The sequence below is a fragment of the Erpetoichthys calabaricus genome, chromosome 13, assembly GCF_900747795.2.
Source record: "Erpetoichthys calabaricus chromosome 13, fErpCal1.3, whole genome shotgun sequence".
NCBI classification, from domain to species: Eukaryota; Metazoa; Chordata; class Cladistia; order Polypteriformes; family Polypteridae; genus Erpetoichthys; species Erpetoichthys calabaricus.
In genome coordinates this window covers 122,870,260-122,887,382 of record NC_041406.2, presented here as the reverse complement: position 1 = coordinate 122,887,382, position 17,123 = coordinate 122,870,260, and the positions used below count along the sequence as shown (strand labels likewise).

At 33.3% G+C, this 17,123-nt stretch overlaps 1 protein-coding gene across 35 annotated transcripts in view; it reads right to left on the bottom strand.

Moving 5' to 3' along the window:
• rims2a (regulating synaptic membrane exocytosis 2a) overlaps positions 1-17,123 on the bottom strand; it is a 1,351,795-nt gene that overhangs the window by 265,965 nt on the left and 1,068,707 nt on the right. Inside the window, exon 1 of one of the 35 annotated variants that reach the window (XM_051936080.1) lies at positions 9,096-9,271. The exons of 33 other annotated variants lie outside the window; for them this stretch is intronic. In XM_051936080.1, coding sequence (XP_051792040.1) covers positions 9,096-9,123 — 28 coding nt within the window. In that variant the 5' untranslated portion in view covers positions 9,124-9,271. Of the gene's footprint in view, positions 1-9,095; positions 9,272-17,123 lie in introns of those variants that run through there. One more of the 35 variants, XM_051936081.1, reaches the window with a different exon arrangement.

Here is a 17,123-nt window from a genome sequence, read left to right as displayed (position 1 = left end):
CTGACAAAACCCTAGAACTGATTAAAATTCAATTTTATTGACTAGGGAAATCAAGCAAAATGACACCTTTTATTGGCTAACTAAAAAGTTTACAATATGCAAGCTTTCGAGGCAACTCAGGCCCCTTCTTCAGGCAAGATGAAAGGGCCTGAGTTGCCTTGAAAGCTTGCATATTGTAATCTTTTTAGATAGCCAATAAAAGGTGTCATTTTGCTTGACTTCTCACTACATTCACAATGGCTAACATGGCACAACACCCTAGTACTATTGACTGGAGATAAATTAAGAGGTACAAAGCCTCTTGAGCATCACATTCAGAATGTCAGCTACACCAAATTCCACTTAAAGAACATGCTTCATTAATGCCTATTGTAAAGGAAAGCACACATGGGCTGGTGTTCTGGCTGTAATTGGTTCCATTCCCTTAACCAGTCAGGAGGCCAATGTAACAGAGAGATTGAGCGAGGCTCTGTTTCAAAACTATATGCTTCCCCAACTCGCTAGATGGAACTATGTCATTATCGATATACCTTTGGCGCAGATAGGCGTGGATATTGTGGGTCAACTAAGGCGTTCCTCTCACTGATATAAGAATATATTGGTGCTTGTTGATTACACAACTTGTTATCCAAAGGCCATTCCCATGCAACAGGCTAATTCTAAACCTATATCTCAGGAACCAGTAGGGGTCCTTAAACATGTGGAAATCCTGAAAGAAGATTTAACTGACCAAGGAACTCCTTTTAAATAACAAAAATTCAGGGATGTTGCCAGACTTTTACATATTAAGTATCTCAAAGCATCTGTATAATCACCCTCAGACAGGTGGTTTAGTGTAGTGTTCCATTCAAACACTAAAAGAGATGTTGTACAGTTGTATGTTGTAATAAAAGTTGTACAGGAGAAAGGAAGAGACTGGGATTAGCTTATTCATTTAGTTTTGACTACATATCAGGAAGTGTCTCAGGCTTTGTGGGGGTGTTCTTCTTTTGAACGGTTTTATTGAAGACAGCCTAATAGTCATAAGGAGGGATGAGAGTCCAATAATTTATCTTTTTTTAATAATTTTGAATACATCATGGAGTTGCACGAATGGCTTACAAAAACTGACCCCACATGACATAACACATAGAGCATGTGCAAAGAGGGCAATCCAGGCTGTATAATAGTATCTATACTAATTAATAAAAGGCAAAGCCCTCACTGACTGACTGACTGACTGACTCACTCATCACTAATTCTCCAACTTCCCGTGTAGGTGGAAGGCTGAAATTTGGCAGGCTCATTCCTTACAGCTTACTTACAAAAGTTAGGCAGGTTTCATTTCGAAATTCTATGCGTAATGGTCATAACTGGAACCTGTTTTTTGTCCATATACTCTAATGGAGGAGGCGGAGTCACGTATCGCGTCATCACGTATTACGCCTCCTACGTAATCACGTGAAGTGAAAACAAGGATGAGATTTACAGCACGAGTCAAACGCGGGAACGAAGGTAAATGACGTTAATTGTTGAGTGTCTTTTAATACTTTGTAATTGTTGAGTGTCTTCTAATACTGTGTAAGCATACATATTAACAGATGTGCAATTAAACGTGTGCATTTATGGGGTGATTTCTCAGGCTTAACAGCTCGAAGTGATCACTCGAGTGAAGGCAGCTTCACAAAAAAACAGATCCTTAACAAACTGTTATTGGTATATTTTCCCTCAATTTTAAAAGGTTTTCTTTTCTTCTTACTAAAAATTTAAAAGCAGAACTTCACCGGTGTGAACCGCGGGGATTTGAGCGACTGACGCATACAGACATATTCATGAGTGCAGGTACTTTGGAAACAAAGCACCGTGTAAACCTAAAGTTTAAATTAAGTTCATAGACCTACAAAAGGTTGCCATTGATTTCAGGCAAGATTGCTTTTCTCCTGTACAACTATACGTTGCATTCTCAAGAGTGTGCTTGCACGGATTCGTCATATTACAACCGGAGTGCTGAACTGACAAACTGGTATACAAACAGAACAATCGTAAAAACAGGATTAAATAAAAAGGCTGCTTCCGTTGGCGAAGCAACGAAAAAGGAAGACCTTATATGACGTTCGTTTATAAAACAGCGGACAGGCTGTGTGAAGTCAGCTACACAAAAAAACAGATCCTTAACAAATTGTTAGTGGTATATTTTACCTCAATTTAAAAAGGTTTTCTTTTCTTCTTAATGTAGAGAAAAGCCAAGCAAAATGACACCTTTTCTTCTTAATAAAAGTTTAAAAGCAGTACTTCGCCGGTGCCAAGCGCGGGGATTTCAGCGACTGACACATACAGATATATTCATGAGTGCAATTGTTGAGTGTCTTTTAATACTGTGTAAGCATACATATTAACAGATGTGCAATTAAACGTGTGCATTTATGGGGTGATTTCTCAGGCTTAAAGCTCGAAGTGATCACTCGAGTGAAGGCAGCTTCACAAAAAAACAGATCCTTAACAAACTGTTATTTGTATATTTCACCTCAATTTTAAAAGGTTTTCTTTTCTTCTTAATAAAAATTTAAAAGCAGAACTTCGCCGGTGCAAAACCGCGGGGATTTGAGCGACTGACGCATACACACATATTCATGAGTGCAGGTACTTCGGAAACAAAGCACCGTGTAAACCTAAAGTTTAAATTAAGTTCATAGACCTACAAAAGGTTGCCATTGATTTCAGGCAAGATTGCTTTTCTCCTGTACAACTATACGTTGCATTCTCAAGAGTGTGCTTGCACGGATTCGTCATATTACAACTGGAGTGCTGAACTGACAAACTGGTATACAAACAGAACAATCGTAAAAACAGGATTAAATAAAAAAGGCTGCTTCCGTTGGCAAAGCAACGAAAAAGGAAGACCTTATATGACGTTCGTTTATAAAACAGCGGAAAGGCTGTGTGAAGTCAGCTACACAAAAAAACAGATCCTTAACAAATTGTTAGTGGTATATTTTACCTCAATTTAAAAAGGTTTACTTTTCTTGTTAATAAAAATTTTAAAGCAGTACTTATATATATATATACAGTATATATATATATATATATATATGTGTGTAGATATGTATATATATATATATGTGTAGATATGTATATATATATATATGTGTAAATATGTGTATATATATATATATATATATATATATATATATATATATATATATATATGTGTGTAGATATGTATATATATATATATGTATATGTGTAGATATGTATATATATATATATATATATATATATATGTATATATGTAGATATATATATATATAGATATGTAGATATATATATATATAGATATGTATATATATATATATATATATATATATATATATATATATATATATATGTAGATATGTATATATATGTAGATAAATAAATATACTGTATATATGTATATATATGTGTCTGTGTGTGTATATATGTATGTATGTATCTATGTATGTGTGTATATATATATGTATGTGTATATGTAAATATGTATATGTGTGTGTGTATGTATGTGCATATATATGTTGACATATGTATATATATATGTATATATATGTGGATGTGTATATGTGTATATATATATATATATATATGTATATATCTGTATATGTAGATATGTATATATATGTATATATGTGTATATATATATGTTTATGTGTGTGTGTGTATTATATATATATATATATATATATATATATATATGACAGCAACACTCATAACAATGACAACACAATTACATATACAGTATATATGTAGATATGTATATATATATATGTGTAAATGTATGTATGTATGTATGTATGTCTAGATAGATTTATATATATATATATATATGTAGATATGTATATATATATGTGTATATATATTTAGATATGTGTATATATATGTAGATATGTAAATACAGTATATATGTAGATATGTAAATATATATGTATATGTGTCTGTGTGTATATATATATATATATATATATATATATGTGTGTGTATATATGTATATATGTGTGTATATATATATATATATGTATGTGTATGTATGTGTATATGTATATATGTATATGTGTGTGTATGTACTGTATCTGTGTATATATATATATATATATGTATATATATGTGGATGTGTATATGTATATATATATATGTATATATATGTATATGTAGATATGTGTATATGTAGATATGTATATATGTATATGTATATTTATGTTTATGTGTGTGTATATTATATATATATAAGACAGCAACACTCATAACAATAACAACACAATTACATTGACAATCATGTTACGTTATTTTTAAAATGTTTCCTTTTCTTTTTCATAACCTCTTTAACACACTACTTCTCCGCTGCGAAGCGCGGGTATTTTGCTAGTAATGTATAACGGCGCTCCCAGCTTTATGGGAGTTTCAACCCGGAGAATGAGTAACGGTGCTGATTCTGTCATGTTTCAGTTAGCATTTCTTTCATAGTTAGGTTTCTTTTCTGTTTTGTCAATTTTTATGCCATTTAGTTATGTTAATGTTTCTTTTGTTTATTATGTGCATTATTCTTTGTTTTTGTCTGTTACTATAAAATGCCTTGCTTATGTACCATGTGTTTAAAGGGTGATTCCCCAGGAGGTGGGGCCACCTGCCAATCAATGCCAGGACTGCTTTCCACCTTATAAATTGGAGGGACCTCCATAGTTCCTGGCAGTTCAATTTGAATGCAGTAGGGAGTGAAGTGTTTACTTGTGTTTTACTGTGTTTGGTGCAATATCCTGGATTTTTTAACCTATGCTCTGTTTTTGACTTCACCTTGGGATTCTGTATCTGTTTCACTTAAGAATATATAAGAATATAACTCTTATAACTTTACAAGATGTTGAAAAATTAGTTCATGCTTTTGTTTTCAGTTGACTAGATTACTGTAATGCACTCCTTACAGGACTACCTAAGAAAGACATCAATCGGTTACAGTTAGTGCAGAATGTAGCAGCAAAAATCTTAACTAGAAAAAGAAAATCTGAGCACATTTCACCAGTTTTAGCATTGTTACATTGGTTACCCGTGTCATTTAGAATTGAATTTGAAATACTATTAATGGTTTACAAAGGCTTAATTAATCTCACCCTGTCCTATATCTTGGATTGTTTGTCCCCTTAGATTCCTAGTTGTAACACCTCAGATCTTCAAAATAAGGGCTGCTTATAATTCCAACAGCCAACCTGAAAAGAAGTTGTGAGGTGGCCTTTGTCTGTTATGCACCTAAAATTTAGGATATTTTACAAATATAAATTTACCAGGCTAATAATGTAGGCTGCAGGAAGAAGATCAGGAAGCACCTGGAGCACATCCGGGTGACGTATAAAAGAGGTTGCCTCACTCCACTCGGGAAGTCGGAGTCGGGTGGAAGAGGACAGAGGTTGCGAGTGAGGAGTTGGAGGCGGCAGAGAGAAGAAGAAGGAAGTCTAAAGGACTGTTATTAGTGATTGGTGCACTGTTGTTGTGTTGTGCAGGTGCACAGAAGAATAAAACACGTGTATTTTGGGACATTCTGTGTCTGCCTGTTTGTGTCCGGTTCCGAATATTCCACATGGGCTATTACTCAGCTGAGATATTACCACCTAGAGAGGGAATTCTCCTTGGTTACTGATCATGCTTCCTGGCATTGGCTAGAGTCTCACAACGAGAAAAATCCAAGAAGTATGAGGTGGAATTTGAATTTGCAGCCTGGCAAGTTCAAGGTTGTACATTTCAAGGGTCTTCTCTATGCCAATGTTTATGCTCTCTTCTGAGTTTACGATCTCTTGGTTAAATCTACTCGTCCTAGCAGGAAGGTAGCTATTTCAAGCATGTGCAGCCAGGAGACATGTTCAGGGCTCTGGATGGGTTAGCAATACCACCCAGGAATGAGAGGGGGTGCTCTAGATAATGCAAACTTCTTTTCCATTTGCAGTTCTGAAGGATGGTGGACAAATTCCAGAGGACAAGTAATGGCACTTCCAGTTCTATGCATCCAACGAGCACCCATTCATTGAATCAACACTTCAATACCAAACAGCATTAGAAAGAGGCAGTTATTTGATACATCACCATGTGACACAGCAGATCTCTCAGAAGCATGACTTCATTTTCTTGTTTTAGCACCCACAAGTGCTATTTACATTTGCTATTTTTCCTCCACCTTTATTAAACGGAGGCTTGCTGGTTCCCTAAAACTCTTTCATTGTCCTTGGATGTTTCAGTTTTTGCTGTAATATCTACCACAGAGAGTAAGTAAGACAAAATACAGACAGAGGGGATTGGGATTTAAGTGATATGCTGGAAAATTTAGAATGCAAAGTAGAAAGTAAAACTGGAAAAAATACTAATATTGTGAAAAAAATTAATGGCAGGTGTATTGAAAATGTCACTCAGGATACCAATACTATGCTGCAACCAAAATGGGAAGCAGCATGGCTCTCTCCAATTCTGAGCAATTGCTTCCTCAAAATTGGAAAATGGCTGTGGCAGCTTGGTATGCAGCAGAAAAGCTTTTCCACCAATTCATACTCATGTAAGCTGGTATGAGGCCAAAATAAAGATTTGTTGATTTTGAGGTAATATTCAAAACAGCTTTTCCAGACAGAACCATGATGTAGAAGTAGAAGGGTACAGCCACCTATGGCCAAGGAGAATAATAAACACCCAATGACAGAACAGTAAATCTGGATGCAAAACTTCACCACATTCTCTGAGGTTAATAATGAAAGAATTTGTTAGTGTCTCACATTGCAGAAAAGAATACATGTAAAATTTTTAATGGTAAGACCTTAAGGAAATAGGGAAAATTTAAATATTAACAATATTATAATGGGGAATATCATTTATTTTAATTATTGAAAGATTGGATTGAAATGTCAACACTAAATCACACTAAACAGATTCCCTTGTTTCACTAAAGATTTGAATATACTGTAGTTTAGACTAACAAATGAAGATTACAGGTCCATGGCATTTTAATCAATTGATGAATGTAATAATTGTGGGACTTGTCAAAATAAAACATTGATAACTTAGAGAAAAAGGGGAAGATTTGTATCAAAAGATTTCTGTAACCAGACACTGATTCAAAAGCAGAATAGGTTAAGTAAGTAAGACAGATTTAAAGGGATGTTACAGAATAATAAGAGAATATCATTCACTCAATGTATGAAGAAATTTGGTAAAAACATTAATTGATACATATAGGCAGGAACTTATTGTAATAGTAGGCTCTAGTAATATTGCAAATGGAAGAGGGATAGTGGACAGCCATGCCTCGAGTTATGTAAACATGAATGAATATAGAGTCTGAGATAATTGGAAGAAAAAACAAATTCCATACAGTAGTTATTTTCAGTTTTGATGATCAAATGCCTTTTCGTTATTATTGTGTATAATCTGTCATTTATAAACTATTTAACAAAGTTTTCTTCAGTACAAATTCCACATTTATTTACAGTATTTGCCTATGTGTTAAATATTTATTAAATTTTTGTTATTTACATATTAATATACAGCAACACTTATGTTACTGGCAGTCAGTACTGATTAAGCAGAATCAAAAAACAGACAGATAGCTTTGTTAATGTGAATTTGTTTCTGCAAATATCATTTACAGTTATATAGTAACTTGCAATGTAGTGTATTTTTTCACATGCCTGAATGTGTCTACATTTACATCACTCAAATCATTTTTCATTTATGCATATTAAGGCCCTGTGATCATCCCTGTTTTGGGCAAACATATACTTAAAAGGAAAGTTTTTTTGGCAGGCTTTGGTTTACTTTTGCTAGTGTAAGTTTTTAACCTAATCTTCTCTTTTTAAATAAATTTTCCTGAAAGAGATGAAAGAGTTTGGTGAGGAACTAGTGAAACTAGTGAACAGAGCTGACAAATAGCTCACATGTGAAAATGTTTTGCAAGATACAACTGAAAATAAAAATGTCTTTATGGAATAAAATATGAAAAAATAGCCAATCTGGAAATACAGATTATTTTCTTAAGCATTCACCATATGGTCAATATATATAATAATAATAGTAGTTAATACTACAGTCATTACATTTTATATGCTATTTATTCAGTGTGTTCACCATATTATAATGAATACCTATGTTGTTGCATGTTTGAGTATAATATAAGTATGACAGGGCTTACAATTTGTCATTTCCATATACAGCTAGGAAGACCATGAACCGGAAGAAGAATTTTGAACTCACTGCCAATACTAAAGACATCAATTGGCATTGACCAACATAGTTTAACTTCTTTATCAATTTTCCAAGAGAGGGTTTGCCATTAGATGTTCCAAAACTCTTTAATGTCTTTGGGCCTCCTTTGTTACATTTGTCAAATGTTGTAAAACGAAGCGAGTAGCATTAATGTTTCTATTAGAAATTTAACGAATAAAATGGGGCAGCAAGGGATGTTGAGACGCAAGGCACTGTAAGAATAAATTTTGTGGCAGAAAAAAATTAGGAATTGAATGTGTATCTAATTGGTGGTTCTGAGGCTAGGGATCTGCACCATCAATCAGAATGCTGTTGGTTTGCCAGAAATGACTCTTGAGCAAGGCCCTTAACCTGCAATTGCTTCATCCTGGGTATGACATTAATCTGCATCCAGCCCTAAAAGCAGGTCCTCCAGCAACAGGGAAAACTTTTGGGTTGGTGGCAGTATTGGCACTTTAGCCAATGTAAAAAAAAGAACCTCACACTGTTCCAGTGTGGTTCTGAGGTGTCACCTGCTGCACTTGGGTCAAAATCCAGGTGGTTCGTTGTGTGGTGGGTGTAGCAATGGACTATTAGCACATGCTCCCAACCTCTTCCTCATAAATTAAAATTTAAATACATTATTTAGCACATTAACATAAACTACCAAGTTGCTGACAAATGAGTAATTATGTACATTGTACTTTGATCAATCCTTCCAATGGGGTCAATATTTTTTTATTAACTAGATTCAAATGAAAAATGTATGTGCAAAAATAAATTGATCAGTGATGATCACATAAATAGCAAATTAAAATTGGTTAACTTTGTGCTAAAAGTATGAGCAGAAAGTATAAAAAATAGAAGTAACAGACCTGAGTTTCCACACCTGAGGGAATCCATCTCTTCTGTGATCACACCATAAAATGGACAGACATAGACAAAGGAGATGGACGTGAGTAGATGCTTTCAGGAGGTGAGAACTGAAGGAGAAAATGGGCTAAACCAAGTTAGAGAAGAACAACACCATGTTAGAAGAAAGAAAGAAAGAAAGAAAGAAAGAAAGAAAGAAAGAAAGAAAGAAAGAAAGAAAGAAAGAAAGAAAGAAAGAAAGAAAGAAAGCGAACTAGATGTCTTAGGGAAAAATACGATCAGTGGCTGTTTTAGGAGATCTGGAGAATAGGATATCTGAAAAGGTAAATCATTTTTAGGAACTGTAGTTTCAGATAGGGAAGTCCAGACAACCACTGAATGGGAAAAAGAACACCTTGAAAAGTGAAAAAAGCAAGCCTATTACTGATATGTTCTTACTAAATCATGTAAATGTTTCAGGATTCATCTGCAAATTTAAAAAAGTCAAGTTTAGGGCACCATTAACCTAACTATAAGTTGTTATTGTGATGTTAGTAGAGGCAGTTTTTAGGTTGGATATGAAGAAGCAATTCATTCTTATCATTTTCTATGTGTAGATTCCAAACAACGCATATATTGGTCCTGCTATATGTTTTGTCAACTAAAAAGTTTCAGCCCCTATAGTCTATGCAACTTCACTAAATTTTAAGGACACAATTCTGAAGAGTTTGGTCTATATAGAACTTCAATTTTAAATATGTACACAGTAGCCTTTATTTGATTTAAATGCTAATATTTATCATTTTAGTCAAATCATTATTATTCACTAATAATAGTACAATAATTGTCAATAATTCATAGACATAGAACAGGTAAGCAGGGCTTCATCCTGGATGAAATGTTGACCTCAACTGGGCATTAGGTTCAGAAATAGAAGGAACATTTTGAGGAACTCTTAAATCTGGTGGGACTCCATCCTTGGAGGCAGTATGTGATGGATTGGTTGTGGCTTTGGGATAACTTCTGTGTCTGAGGTCATTGCAGTGATTACATCACACTTTAGCAGCAAGAAAACAAGAGCATAAGATCATCTGGAAAGCCACAAATCATTGGACATTATGGGGATGTTTTGATTAACATGCCCATTACTTTTTCATAGAAGGTATGGTAGTGCCTACTTTTTTTTTAAAAGGCTGAAAGCAGGGTGTACTTCAGTTACTAAAGGATCACACTCCTCAACTTCCCTTGGAAAGCAAATACATCCCCATGCTTGCAGACAGCAGCCTAATTGATGAATGGGTTACTCCAGAGTCATCAAATGGTTTGATTTTTGAGTGCTGTCCAAAAGTATTTCTCCATGGCTTCATCAAACCACCTACACACGAACCTTAGTTTTAGGTACTTCCACAGCTGCCATCCTTTTGGCCTTATACTACCTCTTAGTCCAGTAGGGAGATCCTCTTTTTTATATTATGTATAATGTACAGTACTGATTTATTGTACTCTACCTCATCTCTTCCTACTGAATGAATGTACTGTATCTCTTTGTGTACTCCACACTTAGCATCATTGTCGGAAACAGATTACTTTTCTTTTCTTTTATTAACTGAAGCATCTACTGAGTAGTATTAAAAAACTGAGAACTTCATCATCTCTCTCTAATCCAGCTTTCACCACTGCCACTTTTGAAGAGATAGTCAACAGAAGCGCTCTGCTATGGGAAGAAACAGAAATAGAAACCGCAAAAGTATGATTATTTTAAAGAATACAAGATAGGAAATAACCTATAGAGTAATCATTGCCAAGTTCCTAAAAGAAAATTAATAGCTTCCTCAAATGATAAACATCATCTTCCTCATCTTCATCATTCCTCATCTTCAAACCTAGTTACGAGTGCATACAATTTTAACACTGCAATCACTGCTGCTGTCAACCTAACCCCAATACATAAATAACATTGGTGTGATGATACTGAGTAGAAAGCACGGTGCCCTTCCATCTGTAGTAAACTAAATGTAGTAAAATTTCAGTAAAATTATCACAAATTATTAAACAATGTAATAACTTTTTTTTTAAATAGGTTCTTTTAAAATTCAGGAATAATACAATGAAAAATATAGGACATGCACATCAGCAATAAAATATCAATATATTAACTCCATGCTGGTTAATAATGTAGTAAATAAAAGAAACTGAGTTTTTAAGTAAAATGCTCTTTAAAATAGACAGAGAAAGCCTGCATTTCTCCTTATGCATTACCAAAGAAACATCACAATTCATGCTACGTGCACTTTTATTGAGTGTTCATTATTAAAAAGACACTTCTACAACTATCCCTTAAGTGTTGCAGTCAAGTTGCAATTAATATTGCTTTAAACAACTTTCTGCATTACTTTTATGCAGACCTTACTTACTGTATATACTGTATGTAGCATCTTTTTATACTTTAACTACCTTTTATTTCAATTGTTTTTGTTTCCATAAATTTGAATTTTTATCACTAAACAGCATATAAGCTCTTCCTTTTGTTATGGAGTAATGCTTTTTAGGTTAATTGCTTTTCTAAAAAGCACACATAAGATATTTGAAACTGTTTTTCAAAATAACATTCAGAGGAAATAGTTGAGCTTGAACTTGAAACCTGTGGATATATTAAGAGTAACAGAAAAGTGTCAGCCATGTACTTTATTATATAATTTTTTATAAGGCAAGCTAAGCTGTTACTTGAACCAGTTTTGGTGTAATATTAGTAATTGTGATTTTGAAAAATGTGAGTACATAGCTTTTTGTCACTTTTATCTTGAAATTACACAGGGAATATAAATATTGAGTTTTGTCAAAATATATATAAATTGCTCCATTCAATTGCTGTATAACCTTTATCTATTTTCTGGAAAGAGCACAATATAATGCATGTATTACTCAGAGAAACATTATTGCATAAATCATACATACAGTACACTTTAGGACTCAAATGCAAAGGTAAATAAAATACAGAAGTCTTTACTTTTTACTCCAAATTTTGTAATAGTGTAATCTATACTTAGATAATAAACAGTTATACATATATTTATGGATGCAAGTTGTATGGCCCTGGGAAATGCTTATTGCAAATGAATATATTAATGAGTATATATTTTGTTTTAACTGAAATTCACTTTGGCATCTTCTTACTGCCATGATATTTCTTAAAAGACCTGTTAAAAGCAAAAAAAGGAACTGGTTGCCACCTACTATACTTACAAACTTATCTTAATTTCAGGCTATAAACTACAACTAATTGGCACTTAAAATATATATTATTGGATTCTAATTACAATATACTATGAACACAAGTAAAGCTACAGACAAATATAAAGACCATAAGCATAAATACAAAGGGGCAGTTGCAACTGTCATCTTTCTCCAATTAACTATTTCCAGGTCTAATGTTGCTTTGGGTAAATAAGGGGGAAAAACATGGGAAAACAATGGCCTTTGTCAGTTTTGTAATACTAACAAAGCTACTAGAGAACTAAAATGTGTTTTATGAAAATTCATGCAAGACTTTTCATAAGGTATAAAGTCCAAAACCAATAATAAAATATTTTACTCTTAATATTACAATTATCATTAGAAAGTTCCACTTGTTTGAGTCAACATAAACTAAGATCAGTCATTCTGTACATAATGATATTTACATAGGTTGAAGTCTAAATTATAAAGAGGGTACATATTTAAGTGTTTAATTTAATGAAGCCCACAGTGCCATTAGCCTGGAAGAGCTGAGCAAGCACACTACACACTACACACACTACTCTCACCATTGAAAGAAAGAAAGAAAGAAAGAAAGAAAGAAAGAAAGAAAGAAAGAAAGAAAGAAAGAAAGAAAGAAACTGCACTAAACACTACTGCATTAAAGCATGAGTTCTAGGCTTGACATGGCCCAAGCACATGCTTTGCTTTGCACAGCTTTCCACACCCTAACAAACCTGTCTCAGAATGGCGTTTCTGTTTCATCTTGCCATCAGACACTGTGCCATTCACATTTCTCTGCTGGTCTTCCCAGGTTACTTCTGATATAAACCAAAAGGAAAGATGACCCATCATGTACAAAAGGAATCAAAAACATACACTATACTGCAAAGCACTCTCTTTAAACAATTGCTGCTATAGACTTCTTCCTTTCAGTTTTATAAGACACTTTACTAAAAGCATTTTGTTTGATTTCACCCAGCCTATGCTGGACTCAATCCATCTAAACTGTCATATACAGTACATTTTTTACTTCTTGTAGCTAAGCACTTGAAAAACTGGTATTTCCTTTTTTCATTAAACAAAGATATCAGGTATTATCAAAAAAGATAAACAAGATTCAAGATTTTTGTATATATCAAAAAAGATACAAAAGTGAACATGAAATACTTTCAAACTAGCACAGAAAAGTCCATCAGTGCATAGCTTACAGCATGCCTAAATTTTCCTGCTGACAATCACAGGGAGCCAATACCTACACTGATATCAATTAGGTCAAGTCTTTTTACCTATCAAAGCAACAGTGTTCTGAATAAATGACAGATATAAATGATTAGTATAAGATAACCCATTTACTCCTGAATTCTAAATGCTTTACACTGCACACAGAGTTATCCTTTGCCTTTCAGGTCTACATTAGGTGTATAGTATTTTTGATTTTACAAACAGGTGCTTAGTTTGACAGTCTCATACAATATCAGACCTACTTAGTTCAATTCTATGCCACAGAGGACCAAAGCCAATTCCAGCAGCACTGGGCGCAAGCCAGGAAACACTCCTGAACAGGGTGCTAGCCAGTTTCAAAGTGAAATTCCATGTCTTACTATAACAAGAATTTTAGCAGAAAGGTGCAAATGGGATGAATAATTTATAAGAGATTATTTTGTGCAATGATAAAACAAGTCAGACTACATACTATCTAACAGTAAAACTAATAACAAATATGGTCAATGATTACCTTATATGTACTAATATCACAATATGCCATTGGTAAGGCAACACATATTAACAATTTAAATAGTATGAACAGAAAAAAATAATGGGTTTCCATAAAACCTATGGTTCAAGATAGACACAAGCTCTTTTCTCTATCTCACTTAATTCTATCACTATCTTCCAGACACCTTGCAAGATAAGTGCTAACCAGATCAGAAACGTTCATATGTGAAACAAAACTATGTCTCAGTTTTTTTAATTTCATTCATTAAAAGCAAGTAACATTCCATACAATTAAGTAAAATTTAGCAAAACTAAATTAAATTCAATCCTCACCCAAGAGAAAGAGAGAAACTCCAACAGCCAGAGTAAGACTTTAAGAGTAGAAAAGAGGAAAGAGAATCCTTTTCCCCAATGTAAATGCTTATTTTAAAATGTTATTGATTAGATCCTCCAAGTGAGAATTAGATTTTTTTTCCAATTTCAATTGAATTAACAGAGGTGGGCTAGGATTCTTCCAGTTGACCAAGATAAGTTTATGTGCTAGTAGTGAAGTAAAGGCAATTACAGTCTGTTTGTCCTTCTCTACTTTAAGCCCATCTGGGAGTACACCAAACACTGTTGTTAATAGATTAGGAGGGATTGTGACACCAAGGCCGTCTGATAGGCATTTAAAAATGTTGGTCCAGAATGATATCAAATTGGTTCATGCCCAAAACATGTCACCCAGTGAGACTGGAACTCGACTGTAATGTTCGTAGGTTGGATCTTGCCATGGAAACATTTGGACAATTTTAAATGAGATAGATGTGCTCGATAAATTATTTTAAGTTGAATAATTATATGCTTTACACATATGGAGCTACAGTGAATTCTGTGTATGGCTGCCTTCCGCCCCTTTTCTGAAAGAGAGATCCTTTTCCCAATGTACTCTGAGATCTCTGAAAGGAAGGGACTTAAAAATGTTTTGATATATTATGGAAATGCTGTCTTCAGGCTTCAAGACTGATCAGATATTTCATCTGGAACAGAAGTAGTTGGGAGGTGTGTAAAATTGGGCAGATTTCATTTATCAAACTTTCTAATTTGGAAATAATGGAAAATTGTGTTCATGGGAAGGTAAATTATTCGTAGGATGCAAAAACATTGTCTATATACAAATCTCTAAATGATTTAATTCCATATGTTTTTCTAAACATTAAAAACTGTGTAAGTTTGAGGCAAAGATAAAAGCTTCTCTATCTTGAAGTGCTTCCTACATTAGTTCAATATTCTGAGTAAATGAAGGACACTTGGGTTGTTAGTATATTGACAATAATATTTTTTTTAAAGTATGTATGTTCAAAGCAGCATCTCACTTCCATCAAAGGACTTCCAAGAGATTTCACATCACATAATACACAAGACAAAAAAAAGAAAATTTATTTCGTAATGAAATTTAACTGTCATTTTTACACTGAGACTAGTTATAAGCTAGTTAGTTCATTCAATTTTAACCCATCTATCCATTTCTTAACTTGTTTATTCGAGTTCAGAATCAAAGATCGCATACACTGACCGCAACATAAATGTCTCTGTATTTAAATAACTTTGAAAAATAAAAATGAAAGAAATTACATCCATCCATCCATTTTCCAACCCGCTGAATCCGAACACAGGGTACATTTAAAACACAAATAAAAATAAGTATGCCTGCCATTTGTATTGAAGAAATTATTGATGTCTGAAAACACTTTAAATTACAGAATAAGGTCATAAGCAGCTATAGAACATAAAAAAAATCCCACAAGCATGAAAATTATGCAGTTTCTTCATTGGTAACAGCAGTGGGAAACTGTAACAGTCCATTGTTTAACATGTGTACAAATTAATATTTTCATTTTCCATTCACTTAGTCACTTAGTTCAATTCCTTAACCATTTTTATCTGCTGGTGCATTAAGCTTCACAACATCACAGAAAGTCATGTTAATAATACCAAGAATATTTTGTTTTTTTTAACTCATTAAGTTGATATTCTTTTGACATATTTGTCTTGTACACGTTTACCTGAATGTTTTATACTTGGAGAGTAGACTAGTTATGTTAGTTACTTAAGATCATACAATGAACAAGGGAAAGGAACTGAACTGAGTACCTTGATGTTTAAAATACTATGCTTAGCTCCTACACAACACTGCCTATATTAAATCATGCCTATATTAAATGTTATTTTTATCTTGACAAAATATTCATCTGTCTATTAAATTTACCTCATTCCAGTTAAGGGGTTAAAAGTAGCTAAATCAAATGTGCATAAATAATAAAAAAAATGAAAATGAATGTATTAAAATAAAATAGACTTGCAACTGATAGGTAGAACCAAATAGACCTTTTTTAGTAAGTGTGAGTTATGAGTGTGAAATGAGACACTCTGCCATTTGTTTTTTAGGGCTGGATCTTGCCTCACGTCAAATAGAATGAGGATATGACCAAATCCCTAAGGGAACCTTTAGCCAATACTTAAATAAATGCTAGGCTACAAGGTAAAAAATCTAATTTAATGATTTTGTTTAATTTTCTAAAGTAGAAACATAATTTAATATGACGTACTGACAGAAAAAAAACAGTAATTACTTCAACTTATTATTTTATGACCTGAAACATTTGTGTTTAGAGTGCACTGTAGTGCAATAACAAGATAAACTGCATTGAAAATTGGACTCACTAATGAGTTGAAAATTAGTAAATCCAACACACATATTGAAAAATAATTCCTTGATGTTTCTACTAGTCTTGCCAATAGTACAGCTGCATGCTCTTTGCGCACTTGTTTTTTTTAGTGTTCTCTAACTTCTTGTGACAGATTGTCTATTTGTGTATCTATCCTTTAATTCATAATGTATTCAGGCTTCCATGTTTTGTTCAATAAGAAGGCAAATTGCAATCTTTTTAATTTATCATTTGTTCAAAATTCTTCATTTATTGGTGACCTCATTTTGTCTGAGCATGGCAATTACGGTAAAAAATGTCGTATGAAATATATTTTTGAATTTTAATATTTTGATATCCTTTTTACTTCACTGACTCATCTGTATACCCAGAGTGAAACACATATATCCT